Consider the following 26,421-nt stretch of genomic DNA (forward strand, 5'->3'; position numbering starts at 1 on the left):
ATATTGGGGAGATGTATCCTTACCTTCTGTGCAGATAGATAATGAAAGCCAGCAACTTGCACATGAGTATTGAATTATTTTTTTAGCTACAAAATAGTGATGATAAAGACAGCTGATTGACAGCCATTGACACATTATGTAAGGTCCAAGTGCAGAGCAAGATGCGGGTGAGTAAAGGTTCTCTTTTAGCAACCCCTCTTCCCATAAGGCAAGCAGGCGTATCAGTAAATGATTGCCCGAGGAGTTAAAACAAGAAACTACCTAATTAGAATGTGGCTTAGAGTGCTGCTAGTAGGCCCAAGAGAGTAGACGTAGAGTGATGGGTGAAACAAGATGGAAGGCACTCTGGAGGAGTCGGGACTGGTGGCTGGCAGCAGGCATAATCCATGAATCTAGCAAAATTAAGCCATAACTAACAGCCATAAGTAGAGGAGCCAGGTAACACAGAAAGGGTCAGAGCAGGCAATAATAGAATCCAAGATCGCAGCAAAGGTTAGGACAACAGCAGACAGTAAAGGTATCCAGTACCTTTGCAGAGGTCAAGGCATGCAGTAGATGAATCCAAGAACGTAGCAAAGGTCAGCAACAGGGGTAAACAATCTAGTCAGGTGCAGTTGCTCAGCAGGAAATGCTATTACAAACGCAGAGGCACAGGCTGGGGCACTTTAAATGAGATGCTTCCTGGGCCATTTACTATTGTAATAGCTGGGGGGGGGGTGTGGCCAGACTAGTTACACCACAGCTCACACGGAAGTCAGGGAAGGTACAAGGCAGCAGCCAGTAACCTCTGGGAGAGTCCAGTTGCCTAGCAACTGGGATACAAGCCATCCCTGGGAGCCAAGAGCAGACAGCTAGGGCCGCCAGCAGACAGATAAATATACAAGATGCCTAAAGCTTCGTACACACGATGAGAATATCAGACAAATGATAATCTGTTTTTTTTTCTTGTATGCTATTCTTATATCTAAAATGAAGATGTTACTAAACTTACAAAAATTCTTGTACGACAGAATACAACTTCGGAAGTGATCTATGGTGTTGTATTGAGTTGTAACATATTCTTTCATTTCCAAGCATGCATAGTCTTGCGCTTCCAATTTATTTTGGACAAATACTTTACTAACTAAACAAAAATCGTATGACCTGGTATCGTATGAGAAAAATGTTGGTGTTTGTCCCTTTGGATAATTTCAGATAAACTTTAGCGATCGTCTCTCGAAAGCTGTGTACTAAAGATCAGAATATCGTACTATAGATTTCAAAGCAGTATTTTTCGTCCAATTTTCTGATCTTGTATTAGGCTTAACACGTAACTCTTTTGTATTAACATGTAACTCTTCTCTGGGAGGGACCCCAATTCAAGTTCAAACCCTGAATACATCAGGGACCAAAAACTGGTACTAAAGCTTATCCCCACTTTAGGAAAGGTAAACCACTTCTGCACTTGAAAATAAAAACCAGGAAGATCACATACCTCTTTCACACAAAAATGAATATTAGCAGCTTTAGACTGCGTGCACATGGGCATATTAAAGTGCTCCCTTCTAGGATAGATCTTTCTGCCAGGAGCTTGCAGAAAAATCCAGCATAAAAAATGCATGTTTTGGCTGATAAATGAATATTCATTTATTCTAGCCGCTAGAATAAATGTACGTGCATACGCTCGTATTTATGTGCATAAATTATATCAGTAAGCTCCTCTCCAAACGCAGGTTTGGGTAGTTTTTTCTTTAAGCTCCTGGGTGCTGCTGTAAAATAGGATTCTATGTGCCACAGTGTGCATGGACACATTGGCTGAAGTAAAGCTGCATTCAGTGACATTAAATGATGAAAATTTCCTTGAAAATCAGTGTTTTTCATTCTGCCCAAGAGGATAAGGTCTTGGGACTTTTGGGCATCTGATCTATGTTTAGGTATTCTTGTTTCCAGCTAGTGTGATGTACAGAAACAATACTAAATTTTGCACATCTGTCCAGCATTGACATTTTATCAGTCTCTAGTTATTTTATGTCTGAACCTTTGTTTGCACCAAAAGAACATTGTATATCTCATTCCTGAATACGTTTTTTGTTTTGTGTCCACAGTGATTACAGGTATGTGGCAGCTGCTCTTGCTGTCATGAGGAATGTCACCCAACAGATCAATGAGCGAAAGAGGAGACTGGAAAATATTGACAAAATTGCACAGTGGCAAGCATCAGTTCTGGACTGGGAGGTTTGTAAAAAATGTTTTAAATGTTTGTGGGATTATTATTATAGGGCCGTTATTATCATCCTATTTCCTTTATTGAGTGTTTATCTTATGTATTTTTTTTTTTTTGTTGCAAATAATGATTCAAATATGTGAGTGAAAACAGGCAATTAAACGAAATAATGCTTTTTATTTAAAGTGTACCTAAACGCAAAACTTTTCTTTTTTAGTTTTGGATAGAGTGGAGATGGATTAGAATACCAGTCAAGGTTTTCATTGCAGTCTGTACCCTAGTTGGGGGATTCACCCTTTCTATTTATCCTGTTTATCATTATCTTTGAAAGTGAAAGTAAATGAAAGTCACAAATTTTGGGTTTTCCCCCAGAACAGTAATAGAGGGAAAATCTTCCAATGGGGACATTGGTTTTAGTGACCTGGGGGTCCCCAAGAGATTTTCTTAATTTGCAGTGATTTCCTCCCACTTCCTGTTTTTCCCATGGGACAGAAAATGAAGGGCAATCTCCCCAATGAGACACAGCTAGAGTTGAGCGGACACCTGGATGTCCGTGTTCGGCGGGTTCGGCCGAACTTGAAAAAAAAGTCTTTCGAACTTTACCCGGACACCAAACCCCATTGAAGTCAATGGGGACCCGAACTTTCAGGCACTAAAATGGCTCTAAAAAACCAATGCAAATGGCAGCAAAATGTAGTTAAGAGCATGGCAAGTGCTCTTAAAAAAAAATTTCCCCTTTAAATTTGTAATTTTTAAATAGCAGATTAGAACAGCAATCTGTAGTAAAATATAGCTGAACGCTGCACACAACAGACTGATAAAAATATATTTGTTTCTCCCTCCTCCTCCTCCTCCTCAGTGGGCTCAAGTGAGGGCAAAAAGATCGTTCACTGCACCACCCCCCACACAGCAAAATCGATGTAGATCGCTAACGGATGATTGTTCTGTCCTGTGTCTCCTAATCTCTCCCTGCCTAATCTCTCCAGCCTGTCCCTAAAATGCTCAAATATCTTTCCCTGCCTACACTCCGACCTGTCCCTGCATTCTTTTCAGCACAATGTTGTTTTTCCCTGTCTGTCCCTAATCAGCAGCAGCCAGCACCGTTATGATGTGTGCTCTCTCCCTACACTACAGCAGACTGAAGCACCGCGCTGTGTCTCTCGAGCTTATAAAGACCTGGGTCATATGCTTCAGCTGGCCAATCACAGCTCCTAATACATTAGTAGGCATGGCTGTGTTGGCGCACACCAGTTAAACGCTTGTTGATTGGCTGTTGAAAGCCCGCCATTAAAAGCACGCCATTACATACAAAACAGGAAATAAAATTACTGAACACGGATTTTAAACCCGAACATACAGTAAAGTTTTCGGGTCCGTGTCCGGGTAACAAAAATCCAATTATCCGGTACGGACCCGAATAATTCAGTCCGTGTTCGCTCAACACTAGACACAGCTGACAAAATTAAACCCTACAGGGGTTAGAACCCTCCCTTTATCATGCTATCCAAAGTGAAAAGTTTTAATGTTCTACTTTAAAATGTAGTACCAGCCTGTAATAACCATTGGGTAGCATTTATTCCTTTTCTGCTTGTGAAATCTGATACTTGATTGATTGTTACAGATTACTAGACAATTCAAAAATGGATCTTTTTCATTTTTGATTTGTTTATGACCAATGCTAAGGTGCTCTGCCCTCCCATATCAATAGTCAAGACTAATAAAGATTAATTTACAAATTCATTAGCACAGAGCTTGGGATTCATTGACCATTGAAGATTGCCACTGGATTGTAAAACTGGTGTACCAATGCATGGCAACAGAAAAAAATGAGACCTGCACCTTTTTTAATGCAGTGCACCACAGTACAAGGCATGTAGGTTTTGGTGTGCTGCATTGGAAACCCCTTGGCACTTACTGTGTTTGTTGAGGTGCTGTTCTGAATGCATGGCACCACAACATACAGTACAGTGACATACTGTATGTTACCATTGCGGCAAAACACACAGTGTCGGGGCCAGGCAGCTATCCCTGCATGTCTGTCAAAACTTGGGTGTGTACAATAGAGCCCCTGTATCTCCATTGAATAATATGGGCGCCTGCATGCAGATTCATGCTGCTCAGGAAACCTAAACAGACAGCTCTTCACACTGTATGGGCCTCTGCATCCCTGTAAATGAGCCTTAGGTTAGGATATACAGTGGATATAAAAAGCCTACAGACCCCTGTTAAAATGTCAGGTTTCTGTGATGTAAAAAAAATGAGACAAAGATAAATAATTTCAGAACTCTTTCCACCTTTAATGTAACCTATAAACTGTACAACTCAAGAAGGAAGGGGAGGGGGAGTAAAAATAGAAAAACTAAAATAATGTGGTTGCATAGTGTGCGCACCCTCAGAATTAAGCAATCACATTCAAACATTGTGTTAAATAGGCATCAGTACACACCTGCCATCATTTAATGTGCCTCTTTAAAGTGCCTCTGATTAACCCCAAATAAAGTTCAGTTGTTCTAGTAGGTCTTTCCTGAGATTTTCTTAGTCACATCCTACAGAAAACTGCATCTGAGGGATCTCATTGTTAAAACGTATCAGTCAGGAGAAGGGTACAATAGAATTTCCAAGGCATTAGATATACCATGGAACACAGTGGAGTAAATATGGCACAACAATGACATTACCAAGAACTGGACGTCCCTCCAAAATTGATGAACAGGCAAGAAGAAAACTGGTCAGGGAGGCTGCCAAAAGGCCTACAGCAACATTAAAGGAGCTGCAGGAATATCTGACAAGACCTGGCTGTGTAGTACATGTGACAACAATCTCCCATATTCTTCATATGTCTGGGCTTTGGGGTAGTGTGGCAACACGGAAGCCTTTTCTTACGAAGAAAAACATCCAGGCCTGGCTAAATTTTTCAAAAACACGTCTGAAGTTTCCCAAAAGCATGTGGGAAAATCCGCAAAAACAACATTGCACATCACCAAAAGAACACCATACCCACAGTGAAGTACTGAGGTGGCAGCATCATGCATTGGGGCTGTTTTTCTTCAGCTGGTACAAGGGCCTTAGTAAAGGTAGAGGGAAACAGTTCCAAATACCAGTCAATATTGGCACAAAACCTTCAGGCTTCTGCTAGAAAGCTGAACATGAAGAGGAACTTCATCTTTCAGCATGACAACGACCCAAAGCATACATCTGAATCAACAAAAGAATGGCTTCATCAGAAGAAGATTAAAGTTCCAATTGAAAATCTTTGGGGTGATCTGAAGAGGGCTGTACACGAGAGATGCCCTCGCAATCTGACAGATTTGGAGTGTTTTTGCAAAGAAGAGTGGGCAAGTATTGTCAAGTCAAGATGTGCCATGCTGATAGCCTCATACCCAAAAAGACTGAGTGCTATAATAAAATCAAAAGGTGCTTCAACAAAGTATTAGTTTAAGGATGCGCACACTTATGCAACCATATTGTTTTAGATTTTTATTTTTACTTCCCTCCACCTAAAAGATTGCAGTTTGTTGTTCAACTGAGTTGTACAGTTTATAGATCACATTAGAGGTGGAAAAAGTTCTGAAATTATTTATTTATGTCAGATTTTTTTTACATCACAGAAACATGACATTTTAACAGGGGTGTGTAGACTTTTTATATTCATTGTGTGTGTATATATATATATATATATATATATATATATATACACACATAATATACATAATATATAAAAATGTTTTGCAAATAAACCTTTAACACATGGCAGACATTGAAACGTTGTATTACTAATCATGTTAACCTATATAGATTAATAGATAAAGTTGATCAGTAAGATAAATATGTGTTGTTAGACCATAGGTCAAATAAAAGGGCAGACTTAAAGACTACAGAGGGCTGAATGCATGGACACCCCGAAAATCAATGTGAAAAAATGATGCAGCAGACTAGTCCATTTTACTGATATTTCATTGCAGCAACTCAAAATGGTATTCAGTAGTTTATGGCCTCTATATGTGCCTGTATGCATGCCTAACAATGTCAGGGCATGCTCCTAATGAGACTATGGATAGTGTCCTGGGGTATTACCTCCCAGAACTGGACCAGGGCATCACTGAGCTCCTGAGCAGACTGAGGTGGAACCTGGTGATGTCCGATGGACCAAAACATAATGTCCCAGAGGTGTTCTATTGGATTTAGGTCAGGCAAGAGTGGGGGCCATTCAGTGGTATCAATTCCTTCATCCTCCAGGAACTGGCTGCAAACTCTTGCCACATGAAGCCGGGCATTGTCGTCCACCTGGAGGAACCAAGGACCAACTGCACCAGCGTATGGTCTGACAATGGGTCCAAGGATTTCACCCTGATACCTAATGGCAGTCAGGGTGCCTTTGTCTAGTCTGTAGAGGTCTGTGTGTCCCTCCATCGATATCCGTCCCAAGACCATCAGTGACCCACCACCAAACCGGTCATGCTGAATGATAATACAGGCAGCATAACATTCTCCTTGGATTCTCCAGACCCGTTCATCTGTGAAAAGCACAGGGCACCATTGGCGGACCTGTCAATTCCAGATTGCCAAATGCCAATTGAGCTCCACAGTGCCAGACAGTGAGCACATGCCCCCCAGAGGATGTTGGGCCCTCAGGCCACCCTCTTGAAGTCTGTTTCTGATTGGTCAGAGACTTTCACACCAGTGGCCTGCTTGAGGTCATTTTGTAGGGCTCTGGCAGTGCTCATTCTGTTCCTCCTTGCACAAAAGAGCAGATACCAGTCCTGCTGTTAAGGACCTTCTACGACCCTGTCCAGCTCTTCTAGAGTAACTGCCTGTCTCTTGGAATCTCCTCCATGCTCTTGTGACTGGGAGACACAGCAAACCTTCTGTCAATGTTACGCATTGATGTGGCATGCTGGAGGAGTTAGACTGCCTGTGCAACCTCTATAGGGTCCAGGTATCGCCTCAGGCTACCAGTAGTGACACTGATCCTAGCCAAATACATAACTATTGAAAACAGTCAGAAAAGATGAGTAGGGAAAAAAAATGTCAGTGACCTTTACCTGTAAAATCATTCCTGTTTTGGAGGTCATCTCAATGTTGCCCATCCAGTGCACTTGTTGTTAATTTCATTACCCCAAAACAGCTGAAACATATTAACAACCCCCTCTGCTACTTAACTGACCAGATCAATATCCCAGGAGTTTACTTGACTTGATGCTATACTCCAATTAAATATTGTTTCTTTATTTTTTTTTGAGCAGTGTATAAGTTGCTATGTGGAGCTGGAGGGAAGTGGTAAGCCAAGAGCAATTATAATGTTCATCACCAATGCCAAAATGTGAGACCACTGGAGCATACAGTATGTCCACTGATATATGTAGAAAGGTACTAAGGCACTACGGACTCATCACCAGTTTGACTATCCAAATTGTTGCATTTATGATCCATATCTATGATAATTTTGTGATAATGACTGTGATGAACTGCATGTGCAATTTGAGGTGTTTGAACTTCATATTGATATACTGTGTGCTTCAGAATCACGCATTAAACAGGCTAATTATCTTTGTGATGAATATAATATATTCGGACCTCTAAAGACTGCATGAACTATTGATATCACATCTACAGTATTTGCAGTTTTTACATATAGCTACATAATGTAGCTGCAGCACATTTTGTATGCATACTTACCTGATTCATCACCAGACTTGTTATTTGGCTGTGCAGCATTCTTTTCTTTAAGAATACATACAGATTTATCAGTCAATAGCAGAGATATTTTGCACTGTTAAGCCCCAAGGACCACTTTACATTTTTTAGAGTTTATCTTTGTTCATAGACAGTTGCCAATTTCTACAAAATAAGATAGGTTTGTATCCTAAAATGCAAAAGTGGAGTGAAATCATATATAATGTTCTTGAAATCCTGCAAAGTTAATTGTGAGTCCCCATGGAAAATCCAGATCCATAGGTGGGTACCTAGCATATACAGCTTACCAATTATGTAGAAGATGACAGAACACCATTGTTACAATAAGGCCTCATGCACATTGAACGTTATCAAACCGTCAGTAGAAAGCTGTAGTTGTAGAAGCCATTTTTCAGCTTTTTTGCAGTAGCGTTTTTCTGCGTTTTTTAGCTTTTTTCAGCTGTAGCGTTTTTTTATCTTTTTTTTTAGCAAAATTATATTCCCACAAACGTGGAATAGCTGAGTTTTTTTGGCGTTTTTCAGCGTTTTTAAGCTTTTATCAGAGTTAGAGCGTTTTTACAGCTGAAAAGGGCCTCTTAAAACACACTAGTTCTGGGGGGTTTTTTCCTGCTAGAAAACGCCTCTGACAAAAACTGCTGATAACAGCCTATGTGTGAATGGACACATGCTGGGGAGTTTACTGGTTGCAGAAAAAAACGTCTGATGCCAAAAACAGCAGCTGGAAAAACGTCCAGTGTGCATCAGTGTTAATTTCGTCGACTAAAACCGACTAAAACGTTTTCGTCGACTAAATTAACACAATTTTAGTTGACTAAGATACCACTAAAACTTAAACAATTCAGATGACTAAAATACGACTAAAACTAAAATGGCATTTTAGTCAAAAGACTATAACTAAAACTAAATCGAAATTTGCTGCCAAAATGAACACTGGTGCATGCTCAAAGCTTAATACCATAAATAATAACATATTAGATTTTTCACTCCAGGACCAGCAGTAGTATATAATGAGTTTGGAAATTGTAGAGAAATGCTTAAATAATGCATTACAAATTACAATTGAACTACACCCATTCGATTATAGATGGCTAAAATTAGTTATAGTCGACTAAAATGTAGGACGTTTTAGTCGACTAAAATGTACTGGAGTTTTAGTCGACTAAATACGACTAAAACTAAAACACTTGCAGAAGACTAAAATGGAACTAAAACTAAAATGCCATTTTAGTCCTAAGACTAAGACTAAAACTAAATTGAAATTTGCTGCCAAAATTAACACTGGTGTGCATGAGGCCTAAATGTTGGATATTTTCATGAAATAAACAACCACTATCTCTTGTCAGTTAATTCCTCTAGTTTTGTGGTCAGCCATGTTTTTTTGGGCCCCAAGAAAGAAAGTGAATAACCGGAGCCTCCAGTGACATCAGTCAGTTGTGTTGCAGGTGGCAATATATATTTTACTGCTCCGTATTTTTTGGTTGTATTTTCAAGTCAGTTTAAAATATATATCATCATGCGCGGATAAAGAAAAGCTATTTCCTAGTGAAAACATTTTTATAGGACAGTCTGGTTTGAATCATTATTTCTCATGAGTTATGTGAGATTTAAAGCATTTTTATAAGAGGCCTTTGAAAGCCAGCAGTAAATCTATTGGAGAAAATGGATATATATCAATTCTGAGATGATTAGTTTTCATTGTACTGTATAGGAGAACAGAGGTGACCCCGATAGGTGGCTGTCACCTGCGCTAGCTGTGGAGCTGCCTGATTGATATTCATACTCCTAAATTACAGGCTTCTTACTTTTCAGAGGTCATACCTTCACTTTCCTATTTTATTTAACCAAAAGGAACCACTATGTGAAAAAAGAGGATGAGGACTTTCCTCTCTGTCATTCAGGAAATGTAAATAAACCCCAAGGATATTAGTGTGTGCTGAAAATGTTCCTAAACACCAGATTAAAAAAAAAAAATACATATTCTAATATTTTAATATTAAATATAAATTTTTCATGTAGTGAAAGAAAGAATGGTGCTTAACCACTTACCGCAAAGTAATGTATATTGACTTTGCAGGGTTATACCGGGATGATGCCTCTAGCTAGAGGCATCACCCTGGTACCGTTGTTTAGAGCTGGCGGCCGCTTTCCGGCGGTAACGACTGATGCAGCTCGGGAGCTGCTCAATCTTTACCCCGGCTAGTGGGAGGGGATGCCCCCCCTCCCGCCGCTTTCCGCGGCTTTGCCTGGGTCTCCCATCCCACCGGGAGACCCGAGCACCCAGCCGGCATGTCCGTCGGCTGGATGGAGTCCCGATCTAAGCTGGATGCGGCTTCGATCGGGTCTCCGATGACCTAACCCGGAGGCGGCGCCCATGACGTCACGTCCGGGTTACTCTGCTGCTAAAAGCGGCAGATTCAAAAAAACGAATGTATTCAAAAGTGCCATTTTCGGCGTTTTGAATACATAGAAGTGTAGCGGAGGGGTCTAGGGTCTTTTAGACTCTCGATCCCTCCATAAAGAGTACCTGTCACTGCATATTGCTGTCACAAGGGATGTTTACATTGCTTGTGACAGCAATAAAAGTGATCAGATTTTTATTTTTTTTTAAAAAACCTGTGATAAAGTTAAAAAAAAAATAAATAAATGGGAAAAAAAAATTTTAGCCGTTAGCTCGCACACGAAAGAAAACGTATATGGAAGTCGAGTCGCGAATGAAATCACTGTTCAAACCACACATGTGAGGTATCACCGCGATCGCCAGAGCGTGAGCAATAATTTAAAAAAAAGAGCTACACTCCAACTCTAAATTGGTAACCATTAAAAAATTTTAAAGCGTCGCCTATTGAGATTTCTATTGACCGTAGTTTGTTGCCATTCCGCGGGTGTGCGCAATTTTAAACTGTAACATGTTGGGTATCTATTTACTCAGCGTGACATCATATTCCACAATATACAAAAAAAATGGGCTAACTTTACTGTTTAGTTTTTTTTTAAATGCAGTGAAATGTGATTTTTCAAAATTTTTCCCCAAAAAATGGCATTTTAAAGACCGCTGCGCAAATACCGCGTGACAAAAAATATTGCAATGACCCCCATTTTATTCTCCAGAGTCTTTGCTAAAAAATATATATATAATGTTTGGGGGTTCTAAGTAGTTTTCTAGGAAAAAATACTGATTTTAACTTGTAAACAAAAAGTGTCCGAAATAGGCCTGGAGCTTAAGTGGTTAAACGTTTTGTAGGTGATGCAGATTGGAGCATATCTAGATGTAAGGTTTTTGTATGTATGTATGTATGTAATAAAAATGGTTATACAATTTTAAGCCACCCAAAAACAGCAGTATGAGGAAAAGTTTGTTAGTTGAAATTAGTATGATAGTTAAAAAGCTTAAACTATTGTTTAAAGTGTTACTAAACCAAAGACCCTGCATTCACTATATATTTTTCCTACAGTACACAGAACATGAAAATGTAATTATTTCAGTAAATATAAACTGCTAAATACTTTTTCTCATCTGCAGTACAGTCTTGTGACTTCTATCAGTTTCTGGTTAAGCTTGTAGGAGGAGTTTTCATACTGCACTGAGCTGTCCTATCAGGATGCAGGCCCCCTGACCCTCTGTCTGGACAGTGCTGATTGGCCCTGGGCTGATCACATGCACTCTCCCAAGAAAAAGAAAAAAAACCTACCCACAGTTGATCCAGAGGAAGGCTAAAAACCCAGGGAAAGCATGATCCAATTTGCTCCAGCAGGGGAAAAAAATCATTCCTGATCCACAGATCATATTGCCTGGATCAACTTTACCTATAAATGTTAGTATCCAGTTATATTATGTACATTTAGAAAATAATCCAGTCCTTTTTTAAAGCAATCTACTGAGCTGGCCAGAACCAGCTCATGAGGGAGTAAAGGAGCATTAATGACCTTAGACACTGTCTTAGGCTCTAAGAGGTTTGATCCAATGTAATATATGACATGTTATTAACAAGAACAGGAGCTATTTTTCCACAGCTACCAAAAAGATATGAACTTTCACAACTTGACTCTTACCCTGATTGTAGCTGAGAAGATGAATCTCCATTGTTTAATATGATCAGGTTGACACATAAGGGTTGGTCTACTGAAACTGGAGAGAACAAAATCTGGTGCAGTTTTGAACAGAAACCAATCAGCTTCCATGTTTTTGTGTCAAAGCCTAATTCAACAAGCTAAAGTTAGAAGCTGATTGGCTACCAGGCACAGCTGCACCAGATTGTGCACACTGCTGCTTAAAGTCCAACCCCAGCTAAACATCTTTTAGGGAGGTAGAGAAAAACCCCTGGTAGCTTTTTACTGTAGTCTGTAGCCCCAATAGATAGTCTTATCCTCATGTCCTACTAAGACAGAACGGGAATGGAAAAACTCTCCCATGGGAACACAGACTGCAACAAAACACTTTGGCTTTAGTAAAACAAGAAAGGGTTAGATTGCCTGTCAAATTACTACTACTGTCTGTGTCTTTCTTTCCCAGTGACTACTGCTCTCCTGATTTTTTTTTTTTGTTTGTTGTTACAAGGACAATAAATCAAATTTCCCCAGCAGGGTCATGGACAGCAATAAAAAAAACTGGATTTGAAGTATTTACTTTTCATGAGTCTATCTAAAACTTCAAAACATGGGCTTTAAGGGCAGGACAGTACACAATCTTGGTAATGAAAAAGTTCTAAACATTGTGGGCCCTTTCACACTGGTGGAGTCCGCCAGTGGATCTGCCTACTCAGCAGGGGATCTCTCCGCTGATCCCCGATGATCAGGCGGATGACAGGTCTGTGTCCGCTCCACAGATGCAGAGCAGACTCAGACACACCAGCTGTCCTCTCTGGGCTGTTGGATGGAAACAGCCCATGGATGGAAACGGGCTGCCTGTCAGTTTCAGTCCGACTGTTATCAGATCCGCCAGACGGATAGGGAACCGATCCCCATCCGTCTGTTTTTAGTGGACAGAATTGGATGGAATTTTAGCAGGTGTCAACGGACATGTCTGTTGACATCAGCTGCTTCATGAAGAGCAATGACTGGTCTGATCGGATCTGCCTGAAAAACTGACAGCCAGACCTGTTCGGTCAACCCCATGTGAAAGGGGCCTAAGGATCCATGCACACTGGACTCTAAAAACTCCTTTTTTTTGCGCTGTTTAGGTGCATTAAGCCATTTTTTCTGCCAGAAAACTCCTCTCAAAAACACAATTCACAAGGGTTTTTTTTTTTTTTTTTTTAGCTCTAAACACTGAGCCTAAAATATGCCTCTAAACATCCTAATGTGCATGGACACATAGGATAACATTGAACTGCTTCTACAGGCAGAGAAAAAAAACAAGCAAAACTCTTGTAGAAGCATAATTTTTTAAGCGCAGTGTGCATGGACCCTAAATGACCTGGTTTGTATTTTGGAGTTATTTAAAAATGGCAGCATCTCTTTCTTTCTCATTTACATAAAAAAGAACATCTGCCCTAAACACCTTTGTTACTAAATGCTAACTACATTTACAGGGTTAATACAACAACCAGTGTGGAATCATTTTCTCCTTGGAAGACCACGGCATTGCCAGCCTTGTATACATGACGTATTCCCTGATGCATCTGTTATCTGACTGAGCCATTCCCCTCTAAATATGGAGTCACAGCTGTGTGCTTCAGTGAGCCCCGAATAATCCGCCGCAGAGCTGATAGGGAGCAATGACTAGCAGCTAAGAGACCCGGAGAACATAATTGAAACCAAATTGAATACTCTGCTGCAAAAACAAGTGCAATGGGTGTACATTATTGGTTGTCTTGTCTCTGGCTGATTATATTAACACTGCGTTGTGTGGTTATAATGTTTGTGAGTTAGAGATGGTTTCTTGAAGCTGTGTCTTGCAGTTTTTATTTTTTTTTTTAAAGCTGGTAATGCAGAGCATGCTTGCTTAGTAATATAGGCCTTCCCATACTGTATATTTTTATCCATCCACCATATAGTCCCTGGAGCATTTTTGCAAAGCAGCAAGATCAATAACTCGTCTAGGGCCTTACCATCCCTGAGTTCAGCTGCCGTTTCCAGCAGCAAAAAGGTTAACTGGTTTTGTGCATAATAGAACAACTGCCTACATAGCTGTCAACTCAGATGCTTTCATGTGTGTTCAGATTCTCCAGCAAGGCATTGAAACTCACATTTAAAAGCCCTTTTTTTCATGCCTTCTCACATCAAACGCTGGGCTGAAAACCGTGCATCGTGCCGTTAAGATGCTGTTCTGGAGACAGGGCCAGCTTGATCAGCAAATCTCTTGAGGAAAATAAAGTCAGAGACTACAACAGGGTTTTCAAACAACAGAAAGCATCAAAAAGGGAGCCTGGTGGAAAAAAAAAGAGAAACGTTGCTTTTGCTTTCCCTCCCGTCTGATCTCCCCCTTGCCTGCAGTGCTAATCAGTCTGTGAGTCCCTAATTAGAACACAGCTCTGCCACTCACTAAATCAGGAATTACTGCACCCACTCCACAAGTAAATAACTCCCTTTCATACAATGTGCCTGAACAGTGTTATTAGCAATCGAAATCTTCTAATGGTTTAGTTCTTTGTATTTACCAAGCTGTTACTTGCAGGGCGTTAATGCAACCACCTCTTGGGTGGTACCCAAGTAAGTGTAGATGAACAGTGACAGTCCAAATTCCAACACACTCCCTCTGCACCATCATCTACAGCCATGTAGATCCCAAATACCTACCAACATGAAGTGTTGTTTGTTGGTTACATTACTCCGATGTGAAAACATTTACGACAAACTGAGAAAATGGCTTTACAGGGTCTGAAGCATTGCTTTTTTATGCATTTTTGTAATTATTGGAATTTAGGTAAATTATCAATGAATATAACAACATTCAGCGAGCTTATAAATTTATGAGTAAAATGTTTAACCTACAATAAAGCATTAGCCAACTTCAATATCAATATGTTGGAAGAAAGCAAACAGATACAGAATAAATGTAAATAAAGTGAAAGGGGGTATTAGTGATCCATATACTGTAAGATGTACTGTATATGTTAATACAATTTGAGTACTGCTTGGATCTTGATGAAGGGGACATACCCCGAAAGCTTGTCCTGAAAAATTGTATGTTGGTGCAAATAAAAAAAGTATCACGGACAGTACTCAATTGTCTCTGTCGCAAGTGCACTAATACGGCTACAATGACCTCAAGTACAATTTGTTTCATAGGTTCTAATGTGAGAATTCATTTTGTCATGGCTGGCGGATATCTTTTGTCTCCAACATCTTGGGATTATGCTTCTAGTTGTGTTAAAGGCATGGGACACAATAAAGCACTTATAGACCTATAGATTGTTTTTAGCAATGGAACAATATACAAAAAGAAGAATTCAGAAATCAAGTCTGTAACAATAATAAATCTTTTCTCAAGCACTTTGTAGTCCTACACCTAGGTGTATCTTATCCATTTATTTGACCACAGACTGTCCAGCACAAATCAGGTAGTTCAGGCAAAATTGTAATCATTCTTCAAGCTGACTGAGCTAGGTGTTTGTAACTAATTTCTTCCACCCAAAAATTGATAAAAAAGATGTTAACTAAACATATTAGACTTATGTATAATGATGTCATATGACCCATCTTGGACAATACAAAGGGCTGCTAAAAACAGATAGCTGTGATTGATGTGCTTTAAGGCACCACTGTACACTTCCACTGTTGCAGCCATGGACAAATTAAATGTTGCCCAACATTTTGTAAAAGTGCTAGAATCCTGTATCTGTAAATCCCCACTCTTTGCTGCAGTTTTATCATGGCTGGTTCACAAAATAAAAGAAAATGTATAAGCTGACATTCTAAATATCTGACTACCAGATTCTTTACCCTTCTTTGACACATAATGGGGAAAAGAGGAGGTACCTTAGACTAATAATGTTTGCTGTGGAACAGCTATGCAATGTTGAGGAATCCCTACATAGTTAACCAGCTGTTCTATTACTATGGTCCAGTGATCTTAAAAGGGATTTACAGTCAAATAGCTAAACCGAGACCTATGAACTGTTTTACCTGTGAAATAATAGTAAACATTACATCCCACATTAAAGCAAATCTACAGAAAATCAGCTTAAAACCTAAAACGTCGAAATGTACACTATATTGTCAAAAGTATCAGGGCGTCTGCCTTTACACGCACATGAACTTTAATAGCATCCCAGTCCATATGCCTCAAAAATGCTTTTCTGGAAGAGTGGTTAAACATTCCCATAGACATCTCCAAACCAACACTCCACTATCCTGCGCTTGAAGATAGGCCTCACGCAAAGAGATTCTCAGGGCTCAAATGCTAAACCACCAGGATGGCTCTCGCCTTGCTGCCCTCCCAAGACTGGGGATATCCAAATATTCTAGGAACAAGAAAAAACAGAGGGCACAGGCCTGGCGCATAACCTCAAATAAAATGGCTTTATTAAAAATAAGTGCAAATTCATACTCACAAACAGAGTACACAAAGGCATATCAACTATATGGTTGCAGCATCTGGATTGCCGCGTCACAGATATGAAGTCCTCGCAGCAACTGGCTAACACGTTTCGAGGACCCTCTTCTTCCTCAGAAGCTCTGAGGAAGAGGCAGGCCCTCGAAAAGCATTAGCAAGTCGCCGCAAGGACTTCGTATCTGTGACACGACAATCCAGATGCTGCAACTATATAGTTGATATGCCTTTGTGTACTCATCGTTTGTATGAATTTTCACTTATTTTTATATTCCCACAGACTCTCCTAAACCTTGTGGACAGCCATCCCAGAAGAGTTGAAGCTGTTATAGCTGTAAAGGTTGGGCCAACTCAATATTGAACCCTACGGACTAAAACTGGGATGCCATTAAAGTTAATGTGCCTTTAAAGGCAGGTGTCCCAGTACTTTTGACAATATAGTGTATATACAGTATAGCGATTGCTTTACATGCCAGAAGATTTTCTCTTCATGAAGGTGTGTAAATCAGACAACTCAGACAACGCACATTCAGCATGCTGTTCTAATTTTTCAACCCCGTCACATTCATAAATCATTGTCCACAGAGCAGGCAGCTGTCACAGAAACTGAACCAGAAGTGTTACCTGTCCAGCTATACATGTGGTAGAGGTGTGTGAATCACAACACTTGCTGAACTGAATTAAAAATCTTTTTGCACATAAATCTAAATATGCAGTGTATATGCAGTTCAGCAGTATTTGGCAGGTTGCACGGGGCTTTTTGCTTTTTTGATGTTTATAACAATAGTTCTTATTGGTTGGAAATATGTTTGTGTGCCCAGGGATCCTGAACGTAGGATCATATAGTCTAATACACTCAGTAATGTTGCATCCCCGTGCAGTACACAATACAATGTCTGTAAATCATGTTAACAAATGGCAAAGCAAGACTTTGCATTGTGGTAAATGTAGGTTGTACCACTGCTCTCAATTTGTCTGCGTGTTGAGATCCTAATATAAGGTACAACTAAGTTGGTGATCCCTGAGGTGCACAGGTTTTTTTGATAAAAGTGCATGCAAGTACAATAAAGTAGATGTTCACCAAATTAGTAACAAAAGACACAGGAAATAAATTTATAGTAGCCTAGAAGAAAGAAAATTATAGGGCAGAAAAAAAAGCCAACTGAAACAAGTGAAGAAAAAGAAAACTGTACTTATGGAGAAACTTGCTATTAAGCAAACATCAATAATTGTGCGGCTTTTGTGTTCTGGAATAATCCTTGCAGACAGAGTAAATGTAGGCACACACTTATTTGTCAGATATAATACAGGCGGTCCCCGGATTACAAACATCCATCTTACAAACAGAGAGAGACAACAGGAAGTGGGAAGAAATCTCCCCCTAGGAAGGGAAATTCACTCCTGTAAGGGTTCTCATGGGAAAAAGGTGTCTCAACTGAAGCTTTATCATTAATCCTTGTTTCCACAACAACCCAAACTGTTCAAAATCCAGTTGTCATAGGGACAGAAAGTGAGGTGAAATCTTCTGAACAGGGGTACAAACAGCAAAAACATATGGTACAGGGGTGTTAACCATTCCCTATGCTAGCCAAAAAACTTAAAAATTATTCTTTTGGCTGGAGCTACACTTAAAAAATGTACCTGTTCCGACTTACAAACAAATTCGACTTAAGAACAAACCTACAGTCCTGATCTTGTTTGTAGCCCGGGGACCGCCTGTACCTAGGAGTGGTTTCCTTCTCTGTTTTTTTAACATTAAAATTAAATAAGAGGACAATGGAGGCGTAAAAAACTTAGAACTGTCACTACTCAAAATACAAAAATGCCAGCAGGTACCATTCACCCATATATGAAAAACCAGTTTCGGGTGGACTTTCCCTTTAGTATTAATAAAATATACACAATGTAAATTGGGCTGCAATGTGGATTGATTTACTGTCAGGTAACTTGTATCTGCATTTGACAGGGAGATGATATCTTGGACAGAAGTTCTGAACTTATCTACACCGGAGAGATGCAGTGGGTCTACCAGCCGTATGGACGCCAGCAACAGAGAGTATTCTTCCTATTTGATCACCAGTTGGTTCTCTGTAAAAAGGTGAAATTTTCTAAATATGTGTCTGTAAATCATGCAACCAATGTAAGCTATGCATGTTCATGTAGTTTTCTATATTATCGCGAAACCATCGCATGTGGCACTAAAAATATTAGTTATACAAAAATAGGATAATGCACTCTCAATCACAATATCAGTACATAAATGGTTAATTGCATAAATTCAGGTGCTAAAACCTTCAAACGGGTTTCTCCAAGAAAAAAACAAATCTACTATGCATTAGTAATATAAATAACTGAAAAATAAGCATCATATAAAGACATACCAATACATTATAATACATGCACAAGATCCCACCCAAGTTCATTTCGCCAGACTAAAGCAGACTCTAAACCACGGGCACCATATACACTTTTACTAAAACAGGGAGGAGATCTAGGCAGAAAGTACAGCAAATGGTGAACATCAATACACATAGATACTGTATATACCAGAAAATGTCTTCAGCTGGCATGCTCACATTTAGGATCAGGTGGAGGTGAGAATGATTCAGCTAAAGACTTTTGTGGTATAGATCTCTGTGTGTGTTGATATTTGCAAGTTGTTGTACAATTTACCTGGATCCTCCGTTTCAGTGAAAGTGTTCAAGTTTCTTGTAGCTTAAAAAAAGAGAGGTTTGGGACAGAACAAACAAACATTTATACTCACCTAGGTGGAGTGCAGAACAAAAGGAACTCCTGTGATCCCCAGGAGAAATAGGGTTAAAAGAGCGTTGGATTTTCTAATTGCCAGAGAGGTCAACTCAACATTTGTTTTCAACCGCAGTGATGAAAAAGTTTGAAGGAGCAGGTTGGAAATGTTTTTCGAACAAACAAATGTCTTTCTGTGAATGTGGTTTTTTGTTTGGGAAAGTGCATTTACTCCAAAACTGAAGGATAAAAGCAAGAGTTTATTGTAAGCAATGTAAGCAAGTACTTTTGAATGACATTCGACAAGTCATCAATCTACTAATAAGAATTTTCATATGAATGTTCATTCAAAAGTCTACAAGTCATGGACATCTTTAGAATCTGCTAGCTAGATGTACTATGAACTGCAGGCTGAGATCCTGTACATGCATCATAATGTATTGTTATGTCTTTCTATGATGCTTCCTTTCATACTGTATATACATGAAATCTGAGAAGCTAGCAGTTTTAAAGTTTTGACACCAAAAATATTACCAAAGCTTATTGCAGAGTTTTTGTGTATTTACCAAAAAAGTTTAAAATGTGACATAATCTTTCCTTTTAACATATGTAAACCCCCCTGGTACAGACTTGACGGTGTTTTGCTGAGTGTATTTTATTTTCTTATTCTATTCAAATTGGAAATGTGTGTGTAATGCCATTTCTGAATTTCATGATTTTTTTTAACGAAGATGTAGGGGCTTATAAAAAAGAAAAAAGTTGGCTTTACACATTGCTGCAACAACAACATTTTAGTGTTCCTGCAAGCGGTAGTGCCCCTTCCACCATGGGAATTAACAATAGCAGTAACACTCAGGATATTGGCAGAGACAGTAGTACGGGTCAGCTAGGGTCAATACCAGTTTTGTTTTAGGCTCCATGCACACAGGGCGTCATAAAAACGTGCTCCAAAGCTGTTTACATAACGCCGGGAAACAGCAGCTGTAAAAACGTGCTTTCAGTAGCTTTTTCTACTAGCGTTATTGCACGTTTGGCCACAGTAGCTGTTAGCAGCGTTTTTTCTGCCTCCATTCAAAATCAATGGTTCCCTATGGGAGCCTATTGATTTGAATGGAAGTCACACCGCAGGTCGGATCAAGGTGATCCGACTTGCGGTGCGACCTGCACTGTGAGAATCTTGAGGGGGAACTCCACGCCAAAATGGGGAAAAAACGGCGTGGGGTTCCCCCCCAGGTTCCAAACCAGGCCCTTCGGGTCTGGTATGGAATTTGAGGGTAGCCCCGCGCCGAAAAAACGGCGTGGGGTCCCCCCCAAAATCCATACCAGATCCTTATCCGAGCATGCAGTCCGGCATGCCAGGAAAGGGGAGGGGACGAGCGAGCGGCCCCACCCCCCCTGGATCATACCAGGCCACACGCCCTCAACATGGGGGGGGTGTGGGTGCTTTGGGGCAGGGGGGGCTCTGCACCCCGCACCTCAAAGCACCTTGCCCCCATGTTGATGAGGACAAGGGCCTCATCCCCACAACCCTGGCCGGTGGTTGTGGGGGTCTGCGGGCAGGGGGCTCATCGGAATCTGGAAGCCCCCTTTAACAAGGGGGCCCCCCCAGATCCCGGACCCCCTCCCTATGTGAATGGGTATGGGGTACACTGTACCCCTACTCATTCACCCCATAAAATGCAGTGTATGGAAATAACGACAGGAGACGTTTTGGAAAATTTATTAAAAAACTTCATCCGGCTCTTGTCCTCTCCGGGGGTCTTCTGCTGTCTTCTCCTCTCCGAGGGTCTTCTGCTCTTTTGCTGTCCGCCCTTCTTGTCTTCTCCTCTCTGGGGGTCTTCTGCTGTCTTCTCCTCTCCGGGGGGTCTTCTGCTGTCCGCCCTTCTTGTCTTCTCCTCTCCGAGGGTCTTCTGCTGTCCGCCCTTCTGCTGTCCAATCTTCTTGTCTTCTCCTCTCCGGTCTTCTGCTCTTTTGCTGTCGGCTGTCGGCTGTCCTTCTTCCTCCGGTCCTCCTCCGACGACGTCTCCAGCGATTATGCCGGCCTCTGGTCTCCGCAGCTTATTATATAGCCATTAGGGGCGTGGCCGCCAGATGACGTCATCGGGAGACCACGCCCCCTCGTGTCACAGATGACGTCATCTGTGACACGAGGGGGCGTGGTCTCCCGATGACGTCATCTGGCGACCACGCCCCTAATGGCTATATAATAAGCTGCGGAGACCAGAGGCCGGCATAATCGCTGGAGACGTCGTCGGAGGAGGACCGGAGGAAGAAGGACAGCCGACAGCCGACAGCAAAAGAGCAGAAGACCGGAGAGGAGAAGACAAGAAGATTGGACAGCAGAAGGGCGGACAGCAGAAGACCCTCGGAGAGGAGAAGACAAGAAGGGCGGACAGCAGAAGACCCCCCGGAGAGGAGAAGACAGCAGAAGACCCCCAGAGAGGAGAAGACAAGAAGGGCGGACAGCAAAAGAGCAGAAGACCCTCGGAGAGGAGAAGACAGCAGAAGACCCCCGGAGAGGACAAGAGCCGGATGAAGTTTTTTAATAAATTTTCCAAAACGTCTCCTGTCGTTATTTCCATACACTGCATTTTATGGGGTGAATGAGTAGGGGTACAGTGTACCCCATACCCATTCACATAGGGAGGGGGTCCGGGATCTGGGGGGCCCCCTTGTTAAAGGGGGCTTCCAGATTCCGATGAGCCCCCTGCCCGCAGACCCCCACAACCACCGGCCAGGGTTGTGGGGATGAGGCCCTTGTCCTCATCAACATGGGGGCAAGGTGCTTTGAGGTGCGGGGTGCAGAGCCCCCCCTGCCCCAAAGCACCCACACCCCCCCATGTTGAGGGCGTGTGGCCTGGTATGATCCAGGGGGGGTGGGGCCGCTCGCTCGTCCCCTCCCCTTTCCTGGCATGCCGGACTGCATGCTCGGATAAGGGTCTGGTATGGATTTTGGGGGGGACCCCACGCCGTTTTTTCGGCGCGGGGCTACCCTCAAATTCCATACCAGACCCGAAGGGCCTGGTTTGGAACCTGGGGGGGAACCCCACGCCGTTTTTTTTCCCCATTTTGGCGTGGAGTTCCCCCTCAAGATTCTCACAGTGCAGGTCGCACCGCAAGTCGGATCACTCTGATCCGACCTGCGGTGTGACTTCCATTCAAATCAATAGGCTCCCATAGGGAACCATTGATTTTGAATGGAAGAAAAAAAACGTATAACGTGGCTTAACGCACGTTAAGCAACGTTATGAAGCCTTATGGAGCCTTTAGCAGCGTCAGACGTTTTTTGCAGCTTGACGCTGGAGCTCCTGAACCCACAGTTCCTGGGTTTTTTTTGGAGCTGTAAAACGCCTATGCCACTTGGAGCTCCTAAAAGCTCTATGTGTGCATGAGGCCATAGAATAACATGGATGGGCGTTCTGCAGCTGCAAAAAAAAACGTCTGACGCTGCTAACAGCAGCTGTAAAAACGTCCAGTGTGCATGAGGCCTAAAAGTAGCAAGACAGTGACTACTGTAAGCCAAGAAGATAAAATTGTCTGCTGGCTGAGCTCTCTCATCTTCCCATTCACAATAGGGAGATTAAAGTCTTGAATGTCACAATGAGGTAATATTGCTTTGCTTTTGCACGTCTTAAAGTAAAGTGGAAACTTCCACCTTAAGGACTTCTGACCCCCCTGACATGCCACATTTGGCATGTCGTTTTTTTTTTTTTTTTTTGGGGGGGGGGGGGGGGAGCGGGTACCTAGTTTTGACAGGTACCCACTCCCACTGCTGCTCGGGCCAACTATGCAGCTGGAGCGGAAGTTCTCCTCTCCCCATCCCTCCCTACAGTCTTCTGTGACATGTCAGAGGTCCCAGAAAATTGCCCGGCCATTCAGGACACGCAGCACGACTTGCACAAGCACATTGTGCACCTGGCTGTGAAGCCGCAAGCTGTAACTGTCGAGTGCCCACACTTGTGATGCCGGTGAGAACCGAGGGAGAGAACCAAGGGTTTGAGCAGCCGCATCCCTGGATCATGGGACAGGTGAGTGTGTGTTTATTAAAAGTCAGCAGCTACACTTTAATGCCTTTAATAAACACAGAAACGGCTGGAACTCTGCTTTATTATAGCTGTACTTCAAAAAATGCTGCTGCTCCCTTTCACACTCAAAAACCAAAATGTGGGCTTTTGCATAGCACATGTAAACTTGCAGCCCAGCTCTTACTGTATTCTTGCTATTCGGTGTCTTTGTCCTTGGAAAACTTCTGGCCTAGCTCTTGCTGTATGGTTGCTTTTGTCTCTGTGTGGTCAGTGCTGACAATATTTCAGTCGTATATTAGCTAATGCCCTGCCCTGCCCCATAGTTTCCCTTTGCTATTTCTATGCCATAGCTTTGTTTTAGTTTCTGTCAAAGTTTCCGTTTGGGTCTTAACACCCCCTTGTTTTGTCTGGCAGCCTTGTGACTCTTACTTGGGTTATATTTAATCTCTCACCTAGCACTCCACTTTCTTTTCTGTTTCGTGCATCAGGGTCACTGCTAGTCTCCTGCCTTATTCCCATACTGTCTGTATTGCACATCATTGCCTTGCAGTAAAACTGCTGAATTCTTGGTCTGCTCTTCCTTGGTACTTAAAATTCTACCTGGTGAGACCTGGGTGCAATGTACAGTACATTAGTGTTTTTTCTAAAACTGAGTTGCCAAGACCTAAATGCCAGATTTGGCACCCCATCCTCTTTTTTCTGTAGAACACGGGATCCCTGTGTTTATCACAGACAGAACAGTGGTCTGCCATGTTTACATCGGCAGGCCAGTGTGCTGTCTCCACGGGTAGCGATTGCGGGTGTCCGGCAGACATCGCGACCACCGGACCCGCTGATTGGCTCCCCCTGTAGCCAATTGACGCATGCCGTCGCTTTGGGGGACAGAGCCAATCTGCAGCAGTATAGGTACTACGGGTGGTCAGCAAGTGGTTAAAGTGCCTCTAATTAACCCCAAATAAAGTTTAGCTTTTCTAGTAAGTCTTTCCTGACATTTTCTTAGTGGCATCCTACAGCAAAAGCCATGGTCCGCAGAGAGCTTTCAAAGCATCAGAGGGATCTCATTGTTAAGAGGTATCAGTCAGGAGAAGGGTACAAAAGAATTTGCAAAGCATTAGATATACCATGGAACACAGTGAAGACAGTCATCATCAAGTGGAGAAAATATGGCACACCAATGACATTACCAAGAACTGGACGTCCCTTTAAAATTGATGAATAAACGAGAAGAAAACTGGTCAGGGAGGCTGACAAGAGGACTACAGCAACATTAAAGGAGCTGTAGGAATATCTGGCAAGTATTGACTGTGTGGTACATGTGACAACAATCTCCAGTATTCTTCATATGTCTGGGCTATGGGGAAAAAACATCCAAGCCCAGCTAAATTTTGCAAAAACACAGCTGAAAACTCCCAAAAGCATGTAGTAAAATGTATTTTGGCTATAATTCCAAAATATATGTTTGGTGCAAAAAAAAAAACTCTGCATATCACCAAAATAACACCATACCCACAGTGAAGCATGGTGGTGACAGCATCATGCTTTGGGGCTTTTTTTCTTCAGCTGGAACAGGGGCCTTAGTCAAGGTAGAGGGAATTATGAACAGTTCCAAATACCAGTCAAAAATTGGCACAAAACCTTCAGGCTTCTGCTAGAAAGCTGAACATGAAGAGGAACTCTTTCAGCATGATAACGGCCCACAGTATACATTTAAATCAACAAGGGAATGGCTTCACCACAAGAAGATTAATGTTTTGGAATGGCCCAGCCAAAACCCAGACCTGAATCTGATTGAAAATCTGTGGGGTGATCTGAAGAGGGCTGTGCATAGGAGATGCCATTACAATCTGACAGATTTGGATTGTTTTTGCAAAGAAGACTGGGGAAATTTTGCCAAGTCAAGATGTGCCATGCTGATAGACTCATACCCAAAAAGACTATAAAAAAATCAAAAGGTGCTTCAACAAAGTATCAGTGTAAGGTGTGCACACGTATGCAACCATTATCATTTTAGTTTTTTAGTTTTACTTCCCTCCACCTAAAATATTTAGGTTTGTTGTTCAACTTAGTTGTACAGTTTATAGGTCACATCAAAGGTGGAAATGGTTCTGATATGATTTATCTTTGTCTCATTTTTTTACATCACAGAAACCTGACATTTTAACAGGGGTTTGTAGACTTTTTATATCTACTGTGTATGTGAATAAAACCACCTCAGTCAAATTTCTATGATTGTGACGCGATGACGTCACTCCCACGCATGCGCAAGGGAGCCCTTAGTTCCAGCACAAAGCTCTGAAGTTCCAGCAAGGTATGGCGGACCATCAGGGTGCATGCATCAGTGATGTCACTGGCTGCATGCAGCCTAAATATCTCCTAAATGGTGCACGTTTAGGAGATATTAATTTTACCTACAGGTAAGCCTTAATATAGGCTGAAGTAAACACCACTACTTTAGTGATCTCCACTTGCTTTCTGGTCCCTTGCCCAGTGGTTGCCCTGCTGCATTTTGAACACAGGAGGTCAGCTGATTGGCATGGGTGCCATTCAAAGGATGCATTGCATTTTCTGAATGAATACAAATCGTTCTCTGGTTGGACACAAGGTGGAAAGGCGGGGCAGTGGAGAGGTAAAATGACGATTGTGCGACAGATAAATACAACTAAAGAATAAAACAGAAGAGCTACAAAAAACTCTAAAAAAATATTTCTAACTTTTTTTTTGTGTGGGGGGGAGGGGGGGAAGGGTCGGAAGAATAGACCCTATATTTATTTGCAGAGTGAAGTTCTGCTTAGATAGGCAAATGGAACTCCTATGAAAACAAAGTAATGGCACTTCCATGTGCATATTGAACTATACTCTTTCTAGCTCCATATACAGTTGTGACCAAAAGTTTTGAAAATTACACAAATATTAATTTTCACGTCTGCTGCCTCAGTTTCTATGATGGCAATTTGCATATACTCCAGAATGTTATGAAGAGTGATCAGATGAATTACAATTAATTGCAAAGTCTCTCTTTGCCATGAAAATTAACTTAATCCTATAAAAAAACATTTCCACTGCATATGTAAAGAATGCTTCAGGGTGCCCAAGAAAGTCCAGCAAGCGCAAGGACTGTCTCCTACAATTGATTCAGCTGCAGGATCAGGGCACCTCCAGTGCAGAGCGTGCTCAGGAATGGCAGCAGGCAGGTGTGAGTACATCTGCATGCACAATGAGGTGAAGACCTTTGGAGGGTGGCATGGTGTCAAGAAGGGCAGCAA

General features: G+C 41.7%; 1 protein-coding gene across 2 annotated transcripts in view; it reads left to right on the forward strand.

The window, feature by feature from the left end:
- ARHGEF9 (Cdc42 guanine nucleotide exchange factor 9) overlaps positions 1–26,421 on the forward strand; it is a 621,241-nt gene that overhangs the window by 553,956 nt on the left and 40,864 nt on the right. For both annotated transcript variants that reach the window (XM_082263895.1, XM_082263896.1), the window contains 2 exons: positions 2,085–2,214; positions 18,355–18,486. In XM_082263895.1, the coding sequence (XP_082120021.1) occupies positions 2,085–2,214; positions 18,355–18,486 (262 nt within the window). The remainder of the gene's footprint in view (positions 1–2,084; positions 2,215–18,354; positions 18,487–26,421) is intronic.

Source organism: Pelophylax lessonae (assembly GCF_965119305.1).
Source record: "Pelophylax lessonae genome assembly, chromosome: 7".
NCBI lineage: Eukaryota > Metazoa > Chordata > Amphibia > Anura > Ranidae > Pelophylax > Pelophylax lessonae.